Genomic DNA, 19747 nt, shown 5'->3' on the forward strand with positions numbered 1-19747 from the left:
AATTCTAGAATCAAGCATTTAAGGGTTTGTTTCTTCTCGAATCGCCAACAAATTCGTATTTAAGGTAAACCGTTGGTTTATTCTTTAACGTTCAATTGTTCCCGAATCGAGTGTATAGATTCTGCTAACTAGAGGATTGATGTACTAGTTTTGAATATAATCACTGCTTCCTGCTCTCAAAAGATGTATGGCACCAGAGATTATGTTGTTGGCTCCATTAGTAGAGATATTTGAACCTTGTCTATTTCAACTGGATTCTTCTTATTTTCTTCAATGGAATCCAAATAAAAATCTTCATTTTTATTTGAATCTATTTTTGCAGTCCTGCACTCAAAAGATCTTTGCTGCTGGTATTGGGGCAGTGATTCTGAAATCTCTTAGATTGTTTGTAGTAAACAAAAATACCATACAATAAAAGGAAAGGGAAACAAATTTGATTTGAGAACAAAAATTTGGGGATTAAGGATTTGTTTTTATTGGAATTTGGAATTTGGAATTTTTAACGTAAAAATGGCACTGGCTAGGGTTTCATATATTGAGTTTTTTTAGCAGAAAAAAGAAATAAAAATAAATAATTTTTTTAATTGATGGGTTGGAAGACATTAATGTTTTCTTGTTCTTCATCTTCATCTTTTCCATTGAAAACCTTGATTCCACCTCTGAATTCATCGCTCTTCATCCTAGTTTCCCATACCGACCCAGTTGCAACAACATTGCTTTTAACACCTAGTCTTCTGTAACTCAAATCCATCCTTTTTCTTTCCAATTTATTACCTTTTCGACTTAATTCATAATTTAAGCCGTAATCTTGATTTGGAATTTCAGTTGAGTTAGCATGTGTTGGCAATACACATGTTTTAATTTATGCAGTTTGAATTTCATTCAAGGTAAAAAAGTTTGTTTATGTGTTCGTAGCATATTTTAATTTAATGTATTTTCATTGTATTTTGCTTAATTTATGCTTTTGAATTTTTTAAGAAATCATTAACAATGGATCCCTTCTATTTTCTGTCTGTTTGTTTTTGGTTTCTTCACAAGCTTAGTTTCTTCATTTAATCTTATCTTTTTTTTGTTTTGCTTTGTTTTATTGCAGAAACAATCGACATTGAAATCGATTTGGCTTACCTTAGCTTCCTTTCTCGTAAGCTTTCATTTACATTTTCTTTTTAGAATTTAATTTGATTTGATTTTCCTTTATTTTGCTTTGTACAACATTTTGCAGATTAGCAGATTTTCCCGTAAGCTAAAATTGCTTATCTACTAGTAGGAAAATAATGGGATTGAGAAATAGAGATGCTTCTATTTATGAATTTGGATTGGATTTATGCAGTTTGAATTTCATTAATTTCTTTTTTGGTACATATGTAATTTAGCTTATAGAATAAGTATGACTATTTCAATTGTTTAAACGCATAAAAGATGTTTTCTAGTTTAGGTTTATATTATATATACAATAGTATGCTTTCTACGTTTATATATAAATTTGAAATCTAATAAATGTTTTTGTTCCATTCAATTCTTATTCTTTTTTGTTTGCATTTTAATTTTGTTTATGTTTTCCTCTACATAACGGACTTTCAAAGTTAAACTATTTTATCTAGTTTTCATTTTCAATTTCATGATATCTTTTAAAATTATTTCAAATTTTTTATACAAGGTAATTTTAAAGATAACTGATTGTAGCTTAAAATTATTTCAAAAGTTAGTATGAATTTCATTAAAAATATTTAATAACAAATTATATATTTATAATTTTTAAAAGATTAAATTAATTTTTATTATTTTAAAGAGTTCAAAGTACAATTTTACTATTATTAATTTAAAACTTTATATATTATAAAAGTACACATCTAATCTAAGTGGATGAGTAGTGTTTTTTGGTTAATATAAGAGCAAGTTAATTAGTAGTTTTTATGTATTTGGCTTCTGTTGGTGACTTCCTATAAAGCAGGCAAATAAAATATTATGCTCAACCTTTTAAAATGGAACATTAGCCTATTGTTTATATTCCAATCGAAATTTAGCGTGAGTAGTAAGAATTGGGTTGGGATGGGTTCTTGTTAGATTAGTTTTATTTAATATATTTTAATCTCAGTTCATTTAAAAAAAATACTTATACATACAATCACAAATAAAAGAATTACACTTGATTAACTAAAATTAAAATATATAATTAGAAATATCTCCCCATACATAAACCCTAAAATATGGGTTGAATTTATAATGGTAATAATGATTCTTAATATGAAGTAGATGAAAGAAAATCATTACCCTAAATAAAATATAGGTACATTAATTAGAGTCGCTGCATCATCCTATTTGTTTGGCATAATGACACTGTTGTGCTCGAAATTTCACATTATTGCCTTGCTCTCCTTCATGCTTGGCTGCTCAATCGTGGCTGTTATACAATATTTACGTTCAGTTATTTAATAAAATATTTGTATATATATATTCAATAACCGAGTTATAAATAAGATTATTTTTGGATTTCAAGACTTGAATTTTTATGACTATGGCTAATTCGAACACGCCTATACCTGTGGACGATGAGTTTAATGAGTATGAAAGTGCTGTCAAACGTCAAAAGTCTACCACTTCAAAGGTGTGGGATGAAATGACAAAGCTTGAATGCGAGAACAAAAATGATTTGAAGGCACAATGTAATCACTGTAAGACTATCTTCTCTTCTAAGTCTTCTAGTGGAACCTCTCATTTAAGACGTCATCTAAATAGCTGTTTGAAAAAAGTTAATAAGGACATCACTCAATACATCATAGCCACTCAACCATCACCAAAAGTTGTTCCAACTATAAAAAAAAACTACAAGTTTGATGCTGATGAGTGTCGTCAAGCTATTTCTACTTTTCTTGTGTGTGGCAAGCATTCATTTAGGACAGTTGAAGAACCGGGATTTAGATACATGATGAGAATTGCTAGTCCTAATTTTAAGAATATAACTAGACAAACAGCTGCTAGGGATGTCCTAAAGTATTATGCAAAAGAGAGAGATCATGTTAAAGAAAAGTTGGCTAAAGCACCTGGTTTAATTTGTCTAACTTCTGATAATTGAAATTCGGAGCATACTAATGATGAATATATTTGCATTACTGCTCATTGGGTTGACAAAGATTGGAAGCTACAAAAGAGAATCATAAGATTTAGAGCTTTATTTCCTCCGTATGATGGTTTGAACATAGTGGATGGACTTGTTTTATGTTTATCTCAATGGGGTATAGATAAGAAAATTTTTAGCATCACTTTGGATAATGCTTCTTGTCTTAAAAATTGTTTTCGTGTAAACCGAGCTATTTTGTGTGATGGTACTTTTTTCAAGTTAGATGTTGTGCACATATATTGAATCTTATAGTTAAAGCTGGTTTGGAACTTACCGATGATGTTGTTTGTAAGATTCGAAATGGGATTAGGTACATAAAAAAGTCAAGAATTCGTAGGGAAAGATTTTATGATGTGACCGACAAAAGTTTTCATTTGAATGTGAGCAAAAAGTTGCGTCAAAATGTGTGTGTGAGATGGAATTCTACTTATTTGATGCTTGAATCTTCTCTTTACTATAAAGATGTGCTAGATTATTGGGGCCAACGGGATAAAGATTATCAAATGTTTGCACTTTCTAACGAGGAGTGGAGAAATGTTGCTATTATTTGCAAATTTTTGAAAGTCTTTTATGATGTGACTTGTGTTTTTTTTTTGTTCTAATTATCCAACAGCTAATCTTTATTTTAAAGGGGTTTGGAAGGTTCACAAGCTCTTGATTGATACAGTTAAAGGTCCTTATTCGTTTTTAACTCCAATGGTTAAGCAAATGCAAGAGAAATTTAATAAGTATTGGGCTGAGTATTCGTTGATATTGTCATGTGCTGCAATTTTAGATCCTCGTTACAAGTTGAATTATATGCAGTATTGCTTTAATACAATCTATGGTATTCATGCTTCGGATTTTGTTGAGACCATTCTTAGCAATCTTAGACTCTTGTTTGATGAGTATGTTAAGAAATCCAAATCAATGTCTTCCTCTTTGGCTGAGAGTTCTAATGTTTCGGATAAAAATCCTGTTGATTCTGGTTTGGATGAACACAATAATAATAGTGCTGATTTTAGGGGATATTTTGATGAGAGTGATGATTATAAACGGTATTTAAATGAATCTAGCACTAGGAGTGAAAAGTCACAGTTGGACATTTATTTGGAAGAACCTGAGCTTGAGTTGAATAGTCAAATAGATGTTTTAGATTATTGGAGCAAAAGTTCAGTTCGATACAATGAGCTGTCATTTTTGGCTCATGATCTTTTGGCAATTCCAATACCGATTGTAGCTTTCGAATCGGCTTTTAGCATGGGTAAGAAAGTTATCACACCTTTGAGGAGTTCTCTTAAGCCAAAAACGGTTCAAGCCGTTGTTTGCTTGGATGATTGGATGCGAGCCAAGGGATTTTCAGCAGGTAATTATTATTCTCGTTTTATTGTTGTAATTTTATATTATCTTTTTATCTATTTGATTATCTAATTATTTATTCTTATTTAATGTTAGAAATTGGTTGCAAAAAGGACAATGACGATGATGACGATGATTAGGACAATGAGGACGATTGGACGATGTTTCTTCAGTTACTTTTTAAGATACTTTCTTTCTAAATGTTTAAAATTTAATTTAACTTCCAATTTATATTTTGTTATAAAATTAAATATGTTGATGGATTAATGTATGAATATTATGGTTTGTTGTTTATTGCTATAAAATTAAGTATGCTTAAATATTTTGTTATAAAATTTAGGTGACGGGATAGAATTGGAAGTGATAAAAATAGACTTATAGCAATGATGGCCAGGGAGTTGGCATTAATGGCCGAGGTTGAGAGTTGAGAATAATGAACTACCTATGGGAGATTTGAGAATATTGTTAGTTTGTCCCACACAACCAGAAGTTTTGACTGCTGACTTATTTCACAAGAATCTAAATGAGAAAGAAAGCACCAAGAAATTAAAGAAACATCTATGGAGAAAAACCACGAGTGTACTACATGAAATGATTTAAATAGTATTTATTATTATATTTAAAATGTATGTTTTATGTATAATGATATTAAATTATTTAAATTATTTTATTTTTTAATTTCTAACATTATGTCTAAAATGAATATTTTAACTTTTGACCGCAATTTTTGACCGCAATGTTAAATTAACCCTTAAGCACTTTGCATTAAAATGTTTTGTGGTAGTAACAATTAATACAATTAACAATTAATAATTTGATATAATTTGATAATTTTACTAACAGTTAATACAATGGTATTTTACCAACAAAAGCCCTTTTTTTAAAAAAATTTACCGAAATGGGCCAACTATTTAATTATTTACCGGAATGGTCCATTTTTCGCGAAATTGCGTCCACGTCAGCCCGATGTCAGGGTACGCGACAAGAAATCGCATCCACATCAGCGCGACTTCATCGACGTGGATTTGAAATCGCGCCTAGAGGACGCGATTTGCTGACGTGGCATGAACAGTTTATGTTTTTAGCTTGAAAAACTTTGAAAGGCCATAACTTTTGGCTCGGTTGTCCGATTGAGACGATTTTTTATTTGAATAACTTTTCGAGATCTACGCTACGACAAACCGCTTAGAGATGAATAGGGACTAATTTGTAAAGTATAATTTGTTGATTACGAGTATAGGGACTAAAGTGTAATTATTTCAAAATTAGCATGAAATTTTGTATTTAAGAATATTTGAATGTTATGGAAGGATTAAATTGAATTTGAATTGAAAAACGAAGCTTAGATTTGAAAATATGACTATTTAGATTTTAGGGACTAAATTGAATAAAATGGAAAATTTTAGGAACTTTTCAAAAGTGGAATGAGCTGACTTATACCTATAACAGGATGATATAAGACAATTCAGTAAAAAAGATCCGTGTTTACTTCAAATAAATAAAGAAAATAATGATTTGAATGTTTCAAAATTTAATTTTAAACCGAAAAATCAAAATTTAGGGAAAAAGGATCTTTTTGATTTAAAATCAACAAAGCGCCTTTGGCTGTTTGTCAGCGCGTAGATCTCGAAAATTTATTCGAAATAAAAAAAATCGTCTCAATCGGACAACCGAGCAAAAAGTTATGGTCTTTCAAAGTTTTCCAAGCTTAAAAACATAAATTGTTCATCCACGTCAGCAAATTGCGTCCTCGTAGGCGCAATTTGTGTCCACGTAAGCAAATCGCGCTGACGTGGACGCGATTTCGCGGAAAATGGCCTATTCCGGTAAATAATAAAAAAATCGGCCCATTTCGGTAAATTTTGAAAAAAACGGCTTTTTTTAGTAAATTGCCCTTAATACAATTAATAATTAATAATTTTACTAACAAAATGTTAGATTTTACAAAATGTTTTGACTGGTGTAACAATTAATAATTTGATATAATTTGATAATTTTACTAACAATTAATACAATTAACAATTAATAATTTTACTAACAAAATGTTAGATTTTAAAAAATGTTTTGACTGGTGAAAAAAATATAATTTGATATAATTTTAATAACAATTAATTTTAATAACAATTAGTTTTAATTTTAATAAAAATATAATTTTAATTTTAATCAAAAAATGGGTCGGGCTAAGTTGGGCCTGGGTCCCGTATTTTTTCCCTGGACCGGGCCTAGACAAAATCTCATGCCCATATTTCGAGCCGGGTCAGGCCCGGCCTAGGAAGAGGGCTGAAATTTTTTTGGGCCTGGCCCGACCCGGCTCATGGACACCTCTAGTCGAAAGGACAAGACCTCATTTTTAATGTCAGCTCGGAGCCAAGATATAAAACAATCCACAAAAAAGAGAGGGGCAAATCAGTTGTTAAATTAGAAAGAGATTCAAACCGGCTTTGGTACTCTTCAACGGTGGTTGTTTGTTGAAGTTTCGATGGTAAGCCATGGGCTTCTTCGAGAGTTGTAAACTTAAAACGCTCGATCATTGCTCGCGTATAATGGTCCCAACACGAGAGCTGCTTGTTAGTTTTCATCCATCTATACCAGCGCCTAGCCTTGCCTTCAAAATGAAAGGCTGCCATTGTTATCCGAACAGTGTCATCGGTATCATAAAAATCAAAGAATTCGTTGGCATTGAAAATCCACGATTATGGGTCGAAACCGTTGAATTTCGAGAGCTCAACACAGGCTGGTTTGGGCTTAAATGGAAAAACTTCACGGTCAGAATCATCATCATTGACCTGGCGCCGACGATTGCCAGTAGCGGAAGATTCATTAGTTAACCCATCGATTTTTGGGCGACAGTTAGGGAAGGGTTGTTTTTCAGTAAAGGTTTGGTTCAGGTTTTGTAACTGTTGGTTTATATATTTCATGGTGTTTTGTTGGCTAGTAACGATGGATTGAAGAGAGCTCAGGACGGTGGATTGGTTGTTTAAGACGGTGGCTTAGGCGGAAAGGTCATGTTGTAGGGTGGTGACAGCTGTGTTGAGGCGAGCAAGACAAGTGTTGTCTGCTATGGGAAGGTGGAGATAACGAGAGCACCAAATGTAACAACTAAAACATGGTACAAGCAATTATAGTCTCAAAGGGAAAGTTTTTACTATTTTCTGAACCAATGAGTACAAATGAGGCAAATTACAAGGCTATGATAGAAATGAAGGATTAAAGAAGAGAATAGAAAGCTTAGTACATCTTGTACTAGCTGAGAGAAAGAAGGAAGTAGCAGCTATTGAATAATTTCATGCCTTCACCTGGTAGTACCCCTGCTTATTTATACAATAGTACCCAATGCTATTTACCAGAATTGTACCTAAATTGTGGTTAGCCCACCACGTACCCACGCAGGACCACATGTGTCTTTATCTCACGCTGGGGTCTGTTGCTTTCTAACGGTTTGTCACGGGAATCTTCATTACTGCTCGTGCTTGGCATAAGGGCTGGGTCGAGGCCTGTTACACCACACCAGCTACAAATTCTAATAGCATTATTAGAGTTTACATCTAGCAAGTTTAGAATTCGAGTAATTTTAATCAGTAATTGGTTTGACCACGGTGGAGATACAAATGGAGATGACTAGAGCTGTGCATTCTTCACCTTGGACACGCTTGCTAGAACGCTTGAAGGTGTTACATCGCTAATTACCGTCACTTTCTTTGTGGCCAAATCTATACTAAATGATATCAATCCTGCAAACAAAATAAATGTTGAATAACACCATGTCTACCTAGATTCAAATATGATACTGCATTTTTCTTACGACCAATAATAACTACTTAAAGTTTTATGCTTTGCTTTAACATTAACAAACATGTTGCAAAAGCATGGTCAGATAATATAAGCAAAAGCTTTTCAATCTGTTGTTGAAATTGACCTTTCATTTTCGAGATTTGTTTCTTTACTTTTCCTTCACATCCTTTGTAGTGGATTGATACCCTCAAAACCACCACATGCTTAGGCTTTGCTGTGACATGGTCAGAGTCTGATAAACAATCGATAAAGGGCCTATCACTTAGAAGATATCTTGTGGAACCGCTGGTTGGAGGATTAGTTAGATCATGAATATGGGCTGAGCATTTACGACGTACATCACTTGGCTTAACAGACTTGTTTCTAGTCGTAAGAATTATAAGCAGTTGTGATGAGCAAGGTGAATATGGCTTAGACTTTTGAGGATCAAGAGGCCTATGGCCATGGCGAACCATGGAGCGATGGTCCAAGTGTGAGCATGTGGCTATGGAAGTTGGAGAAGCACAGAAAAGATGCATTCCTTTCATGACACACTGAAGTTTTGTTGAAGTAAATATGGTATAGTTTTGAGGAAGAAAAGCTGAAATAGAGTTACAAAAGAGTAATAAGGATCTTTCTTATCATTATAAGGCCAACTAATCCGTTTTTATAATAGGTGGATTAAGGAGAGAGAAAGAGAAAGAGAAGGGAAAAAAATTAAAATTAGGGTAAATTACGCCCAATGTCATTAAACTATTAGTAAGTTTACGTTTTGATCACTCAACTTCAAGAAGTTACAAAATGGTCGCTAAACTATTCAAAAGTTTTCATTTAAGTCACTAAACTATTTAGAATTTTTATTTAAGTCATTGAGCTATTAAGGTTTTTTTTTCTTAAAAAAAAACTCTAGTTAGTAAGCTCCAAGCGACGATTCGATAATCGATATAGTGGATCAGTATCGATTGACAAATAGAAGAACATTCTTTAGATCCAAGTCGATCTGACAATCAATGTTAGAGATAGGAGAAGAAAGTTGTTTAGATTTTAATGTTTAAAGTTGTTTCATGGAAAAAAATAAATTGGAATGTAAAAGAGAAGGGGAAGGTGAGCACTTTTCTAGTAGTGTAGGGAGTGTAAATAGAGAAAGTCATACGACATCTATTTTAATAGTCCAGTGACTTAAATGAAAACTTTCGAATAATTTAATTATTATTTTGTAACTTATTTAAATTGAGTAATTAAAAAGTAAACTTATTAATAATTTAGTCAAATTTGATATACCTATAAATAAATATAAGGCATATTTAATCCAATTGATTCATATACAATTATTGTGTACCATGTTCTTAAAGTGGTGGTATAATCCGATTCAGTCTATTAAAAGAATATCAACATTCGAATCGCCATAATGAGTAACAATAGAGCGGGAAATATGGGATGGGCACCGGCAGAGAGGCAGCAGCTTCACAATGTGTATAAATTAATCCAAGTTTATTTCAATAAACTAAGATATCTCTAACTTATTCAATGTAATTAGTATTAAGGACGACCCACTTCATTTGTTCTCAGTTTCATTGCCGTATTCTTGTGACCTCTATCACTGGTCAACAAGATGTTGTGCAACAATTATACTTGTATGTTAATCATACTTTTAAACAAAAATTAAATTCTTTTATTTTTGTTCTTGATTAAAAAGTGTTTTGTAAAGCATTTTTGTTCCAAAAAATTTTAAAAAGTTCAAAAATATTTTATTTAACAATATTTTGATTTTAAATGTGTTATATACCCAAAAATCTTCCTAGAAATAACGTTAAAACTGCTGACATTTATTATGAACAAATGTTAACAATTGACTTTGTTAATGTGAAAAGTTGATTTTATCTTTGTTTGTAATTTAATTCCATAATTTTACCTGAGAAAGCAGCTCATACACACTTAATGATTTAGCCATAAAAATGGAATTAGAATCTGTATGATCGCTTTTCCTCTAATATATTCTTTCTAGTATCCCATTGCCCATCACATTCATTCGGGATTGAATAAGAGGTGTACTAAAACTTAATATGTTAAACTCTTTTCTGAAAGTAAAAGATCTTACCATCAAATACACACTTCAGTGCAAATATTTGATCAAATTGGGTAAAAAGAAAATTGTTTAAAGTCGAAAGCTAGGCTTCACTATAAAATTTGGGTTTTTCCACTGGTTTCCTCCCCAAAATGAAGATTTAAAACCCAAAATTCACACGTGTGGAGTAAGATGTTGTGTTTTATTTTGCTGGATTGGGTCAGTCCAATTCAACCCAAAATAGAACCCAATTAAAAATAAAATAAAATCAAACCGACCACAGTGGGAGTCGAACCCACGACCTTTTGATCCGAAGTCAAACGCGCTAATCCACTGCGCTATGCGGTCTTTTTTGTTCATTCAATTAGATAAAATTATTTTAATAATACAATAAAGAACGTTTTGAAAGCTGTCAAACCCCATGAGAATATTTAAGGCAATTTGACTTTGAAATGATGGGAATTAGTGCTTCAACCCGCCTCTAGGCTTTTCTCGGCATTTCCACGTTGGAATCAACAAGTTTGCTTTGCGCAAATATGATTCTTTGCATAAGATCATCGATATTTACTATATTTATATCAACCATACATGGGAACATTTGGCGATGGAATGCATAGGGTGAAGAAATTCCATCTCCTATATTGTGGAAGGTAAGCACAACACTTATGGAGAGGTACAATTTTAGGCACGAGGGATTCTGTAATGTTGCTATTCACTTCCAAAATCCAACCAAATTTCCCACATGCAACGTTGCTCAATATGCTTCTTTACTTTTTAAAAGTCAATCTTTTCCCTAAACTTTTCCTTCATGTATATGGCTACAATTATTTCCAACAAATCAAACAAGGGATGAGGTAATAATCTTGTTGGATCGAATAATAAAAAATTTTAATGTCTCCTTTTAAGTATGATTTTAGTTTTAAATTTTGTAAATGAGAAGAACAATATTAGAAATTTTTCTCCCTTCTAAAATATACCCACTTAAATTTGGATTTAATCAAAACAACTAAAAAAACCGTGTGATATGAGTTATTCATCAACTACTTTTGATGGCAATATAGTTATACTTATACCCTAGAATTTGGTATCCCATTAAATTTCAAACCATAGAGCACAACATCAAGAGCGATTCTAAACAATTTATAAAATTTTAAATTAATATAGGTAAATGTAATTTCATCCCAAAAATGATAATTTTGATTTAGTCTTTTATAAATTATTAAAATGGAGAAATTATATTTTAACTTTCATAAAAATATATAATTTAATTTTAGTTCTTTCTAACAATTTTTTTTTAAGTTTACCCCACACAACAAGATGAAAATTTCAGATTTTCAGCATGTATGCATGTAAGGTAGTTTAGTGAGAAGCCATTACTTGTTACAACCAAATTTCAGTGAAGGTATGACTTACAATGAAGTGATAATAGGCGTGTATACACACCAGTTGGAACCATAAAAGTCAACTACCTTCCATTACGTAACTCCTATTCACACCTGTACTAAGAAAAATAAAAACTAAAGTAAAAGAATGAGGCTATGGCTAGCGTTTCACGGAAGTTTGTTCGGTTGACTGAAACTCTTCCATACACTGCTTTCAGTAAAAATGTAAATTGGAGAATAAATTTAGGTAAAAAATAAGATTTGTTTAAAAAATGAGACAAAGTCTTGGAAAAGGCTTTTTTGGCCCCGAACTCAGCCCGGCTCCAATATAAAAAAATTTGCTGCTTTTCCTTGCTATTTTTTACTGTTATTTTTTCACTATTATGTTATTACTATTTTGTTGTTATTGTTTGGATATAGTATACCTCTTGTTTTATTATTAATTTTGTTACTATTTTAGAGACATTTGCTTGTTAAATTACACATTAGTGTTATTTAAGTATACATATATATTTATTTTCAATTTATTAGGAAACATTTACTTTAATGTATTTAGTATTTTTGATGTATTATATTTTTTTAAAAATTATATAATAAATAATATAAAAAAATTAATACGGGTGGGGCAGGCTAGACCCGAGTTTTAGTATTTTTATCCGAGCTGAGCTTGGACAAAATCTTAGTCCCATTTTTTGGACTGGGCCCGAACTTAACAAACGGACCTAAATTTTTATTAGGCTCGGCCCGACCTATGAACACCTCTACTCCTCCATCTACTATCTACTTTTTATAAAAAAAACATAAAAATTAGTAGGATGGGAAGATGGGGAGGGAGAGATGACACACTACTCCTTTCTTAAATTACAATGTTAGAGAAAAACAATTTTTGTAAGGGAATGTCAAAAGATTAATTTGGATAAAAAATTTAAATTTTAATGTGGGAGTAATTATCAAATTTAAAGATTAATTTAGGTAGAAAAAAAAATTTTAAGCTCTAATGTGAAAACAACTGTTAAGTTCAAGAACTAATTTGGATAAAAAAAGAAAAAAGATTTCAATCTCAATAAGGGGTGTAAATGAGACACCGGTGCTTGCAAGCTACTCGAGTTTGACTCGAAAGAAAATTCAAACTCAATTTGGTAATTGTTAAGCTGAGCTCAAACTTAGTAATACTTAGACCCAAACAGCTCACAAGTCTTTTCAAGCTTTTATATTTTTTATATTGTTAAACTACGTTATTGCCCTTGACATATATTATTAACCTTAAACTTAATTATTGAGTCGAGCTGGAATTTAAGTACAAAAATGAATAAACAAACTTAATTGAGCTCGAACTTAAGAGAATTAAGTCCCATTGTGAATATAGGAACACTTGCAAGTTTTTAGATGATTTAAATTTAGGTGTTCTGTTTTTTTAATTTATTTGAATTGACTTGAGGTGATTGAATTAGATGAGTTGTTTTATGTGAAGGCAAGTGGATTATATCTAATTTCTTATCTAATCCATGGTTCAACTTAATTTATTATCCGCTAATGTAGTCCAAATTATAGAACTATAAGGAACGGTTCTGCTTAATAAAGAACTAGATTTTAAGCTTTACCCAATACTCTGTCATGGTGTCCTGTTAGGTAAGGAAAACAATCAAATTGCTAAAATACAAAAAGACCAGCATTTTTAGAGTGATTATTTACGCTATAACTAATGTTTGCGTTAGAGATTGCCTTTTCTTATAGACCCTTAACCTAAAATGTTGAAGCTTTTTCAATTATTTTGTTAGCAGGCACAATGAGACGAAGGAAATTGAATCATTAATCAATTTTTCTTTCATTTCAACAACTTTGGGGGTTTTCCACGAATGGGGTTGATGTTTAATTTCAATGTAAACGAGGAAAAGAAGGCAGCACCGCGTAATAAGACTAGCAAAGGAGAGTTGGAGCATCAACATCAACTTCTATACATAGCAAGTACATTTTCTTTCACACTCCCCCACTCATTGTCACGTATCTGCTACTGCCTTCAACATCAACATCAGCTTGAGGCTCATAAAAATAATAATAAATTGACAGAAAAGATAAATATTAGAGCTTAAATTTACCATTATACCAACTAAAATTAAGTTACCTTTTAATGACTCATGATGGGGATGTAAGCAAGAATACTTATAAATAACGAGATTTAAGTTAAAAACAACTCCCACATGATTTACACAAAATAAGAATTAAACTTGGGACATCAAAATCTCATAACCTCAATCTTTACAAACAACGTCAAAATTTCTTAGTTGACACATTATACATTTAAATTCACTCGTAATTTTAAAAGATATTCAATAATATTGATGTTAATTGAATAAATATTAACTCATAAAATAAATTCAAAGATTTTCTTGATTTTTTATGAATCATAGTATATTAAATGGATGATTAAGTGGAGAAGCAATAAGGTATGGATTAAGTTAGAGTAGATAATAAAGACAATAACCAAATTCTGAAATCTGGTTCCTAACCACAATCCAATTAATTAAATTTTGATGGCTATAAAATATTTAATTAATTGTTGGTGCTCCTTTCTTTATTCAAATATAATATTGCATTCACTTTACTTTCTCTTTTGGACATTAATTAATCAAACTCGTTAAAGTTAGGAGCCAATAAGAGGTTAATAACCTAATAATTAACTGTTTGTTATTAATTAGGATAAATTACACATATAGTCACTTAATTATCAAATATTTTTATTTTAGGCATCCAAAATAAAAAAATTGTAATTTAAGCACTCACATTACATAGTTCGGTCATTTTATCACTCCTCTTAAAATCACAAATTGCAAGATGACGTGACAGTTAAAAAATTGGTATAATAACAAATTTATCCTTCGACTTTTAAATATTATATCAATTTAGCCATATTTTAAAAAATTAGCCCTCAAAATTTACAAATGATCTCAATTTAATCCTAATTCTAAAAATCAAATAAATATATAAAAATACATAAGCATTTTCAAAAATAATAAATCTAAAAGTATCTAAAAAATATTGTTGATAAGAATAATAATATATAAATATTTAAAATACATATAAATAAATATTTAAAAATTATAATAATAAAATTTAATTTTATATTATTATTAAATAAATATAACTATATTAATATGAACATTAAATAAATTAAAATAATTAATATTAATTTTATATTAATATTAATATTAATATTTATAAATATAATGATACTGGTATTAAATAAAATAAAAATCTCCCATCGTCAGTTGAAAATGATGATGAACGAGAGGAAAAAGGAGAGAAGAGATTAAAGGAGAAAATGAAGACTGGAGGAAGTGGGATAATGAGCACCGAGTCATTTGAGTTTTTGGGACTGTCTGAGCCTACTTTTAAAGTTATTAAAGAAATGGGTTATTATTTTATTATAGGTTTTGATCATATCTATTTTTTGTAATATAATGTTGAGAATTATCTATAGCCGTTTCTCAACGCATAAATAGTAGGACAATACGCTTCAGCACACTTAAACTCATGTTCTCCTGTATTTACAACAATACTCATACCAATCAAGTTAAGATTCAATCTACACTTAGGTATATTCTTAGTTGAATTATTTGTGTAAATTTTTTTTATTGAATTTGATTGCTTCTATAGTTAGTTTAGTTCAATTCATAGCAAGCCTTGAAATATAGTGGATTATTTTTTTCTTCTAAAATAGCCTGGTGTTGATTCAAGTATAAGTTGAAAAGGAAAAAAGGCATCCATTGTTCTGTCATTGGATTCAATACTAAAATTGAATGATAATCATTGTAAATTTTATAGTTTTGGGGATATACAGTGAATTGATGTTAGAAGTATACAGTGTTTCATTTTTATTTTCAGAAGTTCGGTGTGGCTAATTATGTAAGACTTGCAATTATATTTTTTAATATTACTATAAAATTTAAATTTAAATTTATTATTATATTTTTTTGAAAATATTTTTATAATTTTTAAAATTTATATATTATTATTTCTTGTCAACAATATTTTTATATTTATTAAAATTATTATTATTGAAAATATTTATGTATTTTTATACATTTCTTTGAATTTTTCGAATTAGGATCAAATTGAGATCATTTGTAAATTTTGAGATTTAATTTTTAAATTATGACAAAATTGAAATAATATGTAAAAGTTGATGGATGGATTTTTATTATACCAATTTTTTAACTGCCTCGTCATCTTGTTGTATTTGATTTTAATAGGAGTGATCAAAATGATCGAATTATGTAACGTAGGTGCTTAAATTATAAACTTTTTTTATTTTCAATGCGAAAATAATTTTTTTATAATTAAGTGATTATCTGTATAATTTACCATATTAATTAATGATAATTAGAGGCTCGATTATTATTATTATTATTATTATTATTATTATTATTATTATTATTATTATTATTATTATTACAGCTGGAAAAGCATGCTCATAATTAAATAGTCAATACGACAATTAATATGAGTTGATTTAGTCAAAGAATTCCACATCATAATAAATAAATATAAATAAATATTTACAATTTTTTTGGTTATCATTAGAGTGCAATTAACTAGTGATTTAATAGTATTATTTAATATTATTTGATATATCATTTATAGCAAAATATAAATGGAATTTATTTCAAAGTAAACATGAATTTTGGTATAATATATAATGTTATTAATAAATGTTAGATTTTATGTAATTTTATATATGAAATCTTTATTTGATTTAATTCTTGTAAATTATTAATACCATTGTCGATGTAATACCATTTTATGTTTGTATGTTGCATACACAAATAATTATATTATTCAACGTAAAAATAAAATGATATATTTTTCTTTAAATGTGTATAATTAAATCAAAATCAAATTTTCATGTAAACATTTCTACCTAAATCAAAGTCGATGTATCAAATTCTACATTGTATCAAAATTCATGTATAATTTTAAGTATTGTCCATATATAATTAGAACTTATGTTTAATACATCCACGATTTATAATTTTATATACTATCTCGTATAGTTTGGTTACTAGTGTAATAATATGAGGAAAAAACTTATTTAATATATGTGGTTGGTTGTAGGGGATTTCAACGAGATAACCTACTCCTTTCAAAAGAAATGCGGTAGGTTGAGATTAGAGAGGATCATGGAAGCTTTTAGAGTTTTGTTGCAAGATTGTGACTTGAGTGATTTGGGGTTCATTGGTTGATAGTTTACATGGGAGAAGGGTAGATTCGCGGCAAGTAATATCAGTGAAAGGCTGATAGGGGTATAGCAAATTCAGATTAGTGGAGTTATTTCTCTAAATTTTCTGTAAGGCACTGGACTCATTCTTTCTCTTACCACTGTATGGTTGTAATTGATACGATAGTTTGTCAAAGTAGACAAAGAAGGGGTTTTGATAATTTTCGGTTTGATGCTAATTGGTGTCTGGAGCCCTCTTACGTGGATGAAATTTTTAGATTTTGGTCCTCATCTATGAATGCCTTATCGACTAAGTTGAATGCATCGGGGAGGACACTACATGATTGGAGTCGTTGGGTTAAGAGAAATAGAGTGGCTACTTAAAAAAAAAAACTTGAGTCCAGAATGAAGGAACTTTACAATAAAGAACCTGATGATGATACACTCACAAAATTAATGAAGATTCAACTTAGCTTGAATTTGGAGGTTGATAAAGAGGAGTTGTTCTGGGAGTAGAGAGCTCGTGTTAACTAGCTTTCATATGGAGATAAAAATATAACTTTTTTCTACAAGATAGCTAGTGGTTGTCAGAAACAGAACCGAATTGTTGGTATTGAAGGGGAAAGGACAAGTTGGGTAACTAATGTGAAAGTAGTCTTGGATATTGGCTCCAAATATTTCCTTAACCTTTTCACGGCTTCGGATGAAGGTGATGCATCTAGGATTTTTACAAATGTTCAAATGAGGTAACGTTAGAAATGAATGATGACCTATTATGTCCTTTTCAACATGAAGAAGTGTGGACTACAGTTAAATCATTGACACATTTAACGGCATTAGGTATTGACGGGTTCCCTGCTTTATTTTATAAAAAATATTGGCATGTCATTGGATATGAGGTTACAAATTATTGTCTTGTGATTCTTAGTGGAGAGGCTACAGTTGAGAAAATCAATAAGACTTGCATTGTGTTGATTTCGAAGGTTAATAATCCCTGTAATATGACACATTTTCGACCTATTAGTTTATGCAATGTTTTATACAAAATTGTTGCTAAAGTAATTGTTAATAGAATGAGTAGTATGTTGGATGACTACGTTGATGAGGCTAAGGAGCTTTTATTCTTGGTATACAGATTTGAGATAACGTACTTGTGGCTTACAAAATTCTGCACTCACTTAAGGCGAGAAGATCGAGCAAATAAGGAAATCTTGCACTTAAGCTTGATATGAGCAAAGTTATGATCTAGTTGAGTGGGACTTTTTAGTAGGGATGATGCTTCAAATGGGGTTTCATGAAAAATAGGTGACATTGATCATGATATGTGTATCTTATGTTTCCTATACTGTAAAGGTTAATGATAGGATCGAAGACTCATCTCTCCCTTCACTGGGTTTGTGACAATGTGGTCCCCTTAGCCCTTACTTGTTTTTGCTATGTGTTGAAGGGTTCTCGACTATTCTTAATGAGGTAAAAATTATGGTGCGAATAAAATGTGCTTGAATTGGAAGGGAGCGATTAGCTTTAAATTACCTCTTCTTTGCGGATGATTGCATCCGTTTTGGGGAAGCTTCTACAGAAGATACTTAAAATGTCCAAATTGTAATCTTCAAATATGAAAAGGATTCGGGCCAAAAGGTTAACTCTGATAAGTCTCTTATCTTTTTTGGAACTAATGTTAGTCTGCTTGACCAAGACAATGTGGGTAGACTATTGGGAGTTCGGGTTTCGACAAGACTTGAAAAGTACTTGGGTTTGCCCATGATGGTTGGCAGGAGTAAGAAGCAAGCGTTTGATCACTATTTAGACTGATTTAATAAAAAAGTCTATAGATGGAGTATGCGGTTTTTGTCAATGGGTGGAAAGGAGATCATCATTAAGGTAGTTCTGCAGGCATTGCCCGTCTATGCCATGCAATGTTTTATATTCCATAAGATGTTGTGTAATTAGCTAGAAAGTATATTGAATAAGTTTTGCTGTGAAAGAACAAGTCGCATCGTGGCATACATTGGTCTACATGGCAATCTCTTTGCTTACCTAAAGCGTAAGGGGGGTTGGGGTTTCGTGACTTGTCCAAAGTTAATATAGCATTACTGGCCAAGTAATGTTAGCACATTATTACCCATCCTGAATGTTTATTAGCCAAAGTTCTAAAAGCTAGATATTTCCCTCATTCAAATTTTATGTCTGCAAGGCAAGGAACTTAAGCTTCTTTTACCTGGAGAAGCATCTTAACTGCTCGACGCTTGATTGAGATAGGAGTAGGTTAGAGGATTGGCATTGGGAATAGTGTTAACATTTGGAATGACTCATGGATACCTGGACCAAGGGATTGGATGATTCAGTGTTAAAATATAAACGCTCGTTTTACATCTGTCTTTCAATTGATCAACTCTAAGACATGTACCTAGATTAAGGAATGCGTTAGGGCCATTTTGAATGATAGTCAAGCTGAGAGGGTCCTTGCAATCCCTCTAGCTCGAACGGAAAGGGCAGACACATTGATCTGGCGCTATAATGGTTCGAGTGAGTACTCGCCAAATCATGGGTACAAGGTATTGATTGATCAAGACTTACATTCTGGGATTACCCAACCTATGCCTACTTCTGATATGCTTACAATACTTTTTACAAAATTATGGTATCTACAATTACCAGGGAAAACAAAAATTACTTTTTGGAGACTTATACATAATTTCCTACCCACATATGCTAATTTGGCGGGGCGTAGGTTGCCTATTGACACTCTATGACCTCTATGTCAAGTAGCAGAGGAATCAGTCGATCATTTGATGAGATTTTGTATTATCTATAAACAAACTCTAGCTGTTTTACAAATACAGATACCACTCGAGTCA

At 31.0% G+C, this 19747-nt stretch overlaps 1 protein-coding gene and 1 non-coding gene across 2 annotated transcripts; both read right to left on the reverse strand.

Moving 5' to 3' along the window:
* Nucleotides 1-8074: 8074 nt before the first annotated feature.
* On the reverse strand, nt 8075-8775 carry LOC105791037 (protein SODIUM POTASSIUM ROOT DEFECTIVE 3). The gene is made up of 2 exons (XM_012618909.2): nt 8373-8775; nt 8075-8187 (listed from the first exon to the last, which is right to left on the reverse strand). The coding sequence occupies exons 1-2, from the start codon at nt 8773-8775 to the stop codon at nt 8075-8077; spliced, it is 516 nt and encodes a 171-aa protein (XP_012474363.1).
* A 1791-nt stretch (nt 8776-10566) lies between these two features.
* TRNAR-UCG (transfer RNA arginine (anticodon UCG)) lies at nt 10567-10640 on the reverse strand. Its single transcript has one exon. It is a non-coding gene; the product is annotated as a tRNA-Arg (tRNA).
* Between the last annotated feature and the right edge of the window lie 9107 nt (nt 10641-19747).

This window comes from Gossypium raimondii, chromosome 7, assembly GCF_025698545.1.
Source record: "Gossypium raimondii isolate GPD5lz chromosome 7, ASM2569854v1, whole genome shotgun sequence".
Taxonomy (NCBI): Eukaryota; Viridiplantae; Streptophyta; class Magnoliopsida; order Malvales; family Malvaceae; genus Gossypium; species Gossypium raimondii.

Coding starts and splice junctions, on each gene's coding strand:
- LOC105791037 (XM_012618909.2), bottom strand. CDS start 8,775: ATGAAAGGAATGCATCTTTTCTGTGCTTCTCCAACTTCCATAGCCACA. Junction 8,188..8,372: donor ACAAATCTCGAAAATGAAAG/GTCAATTTCAAC, acceptor TTTTGTTTGCAG/GATTGATATCATTTAGTATA.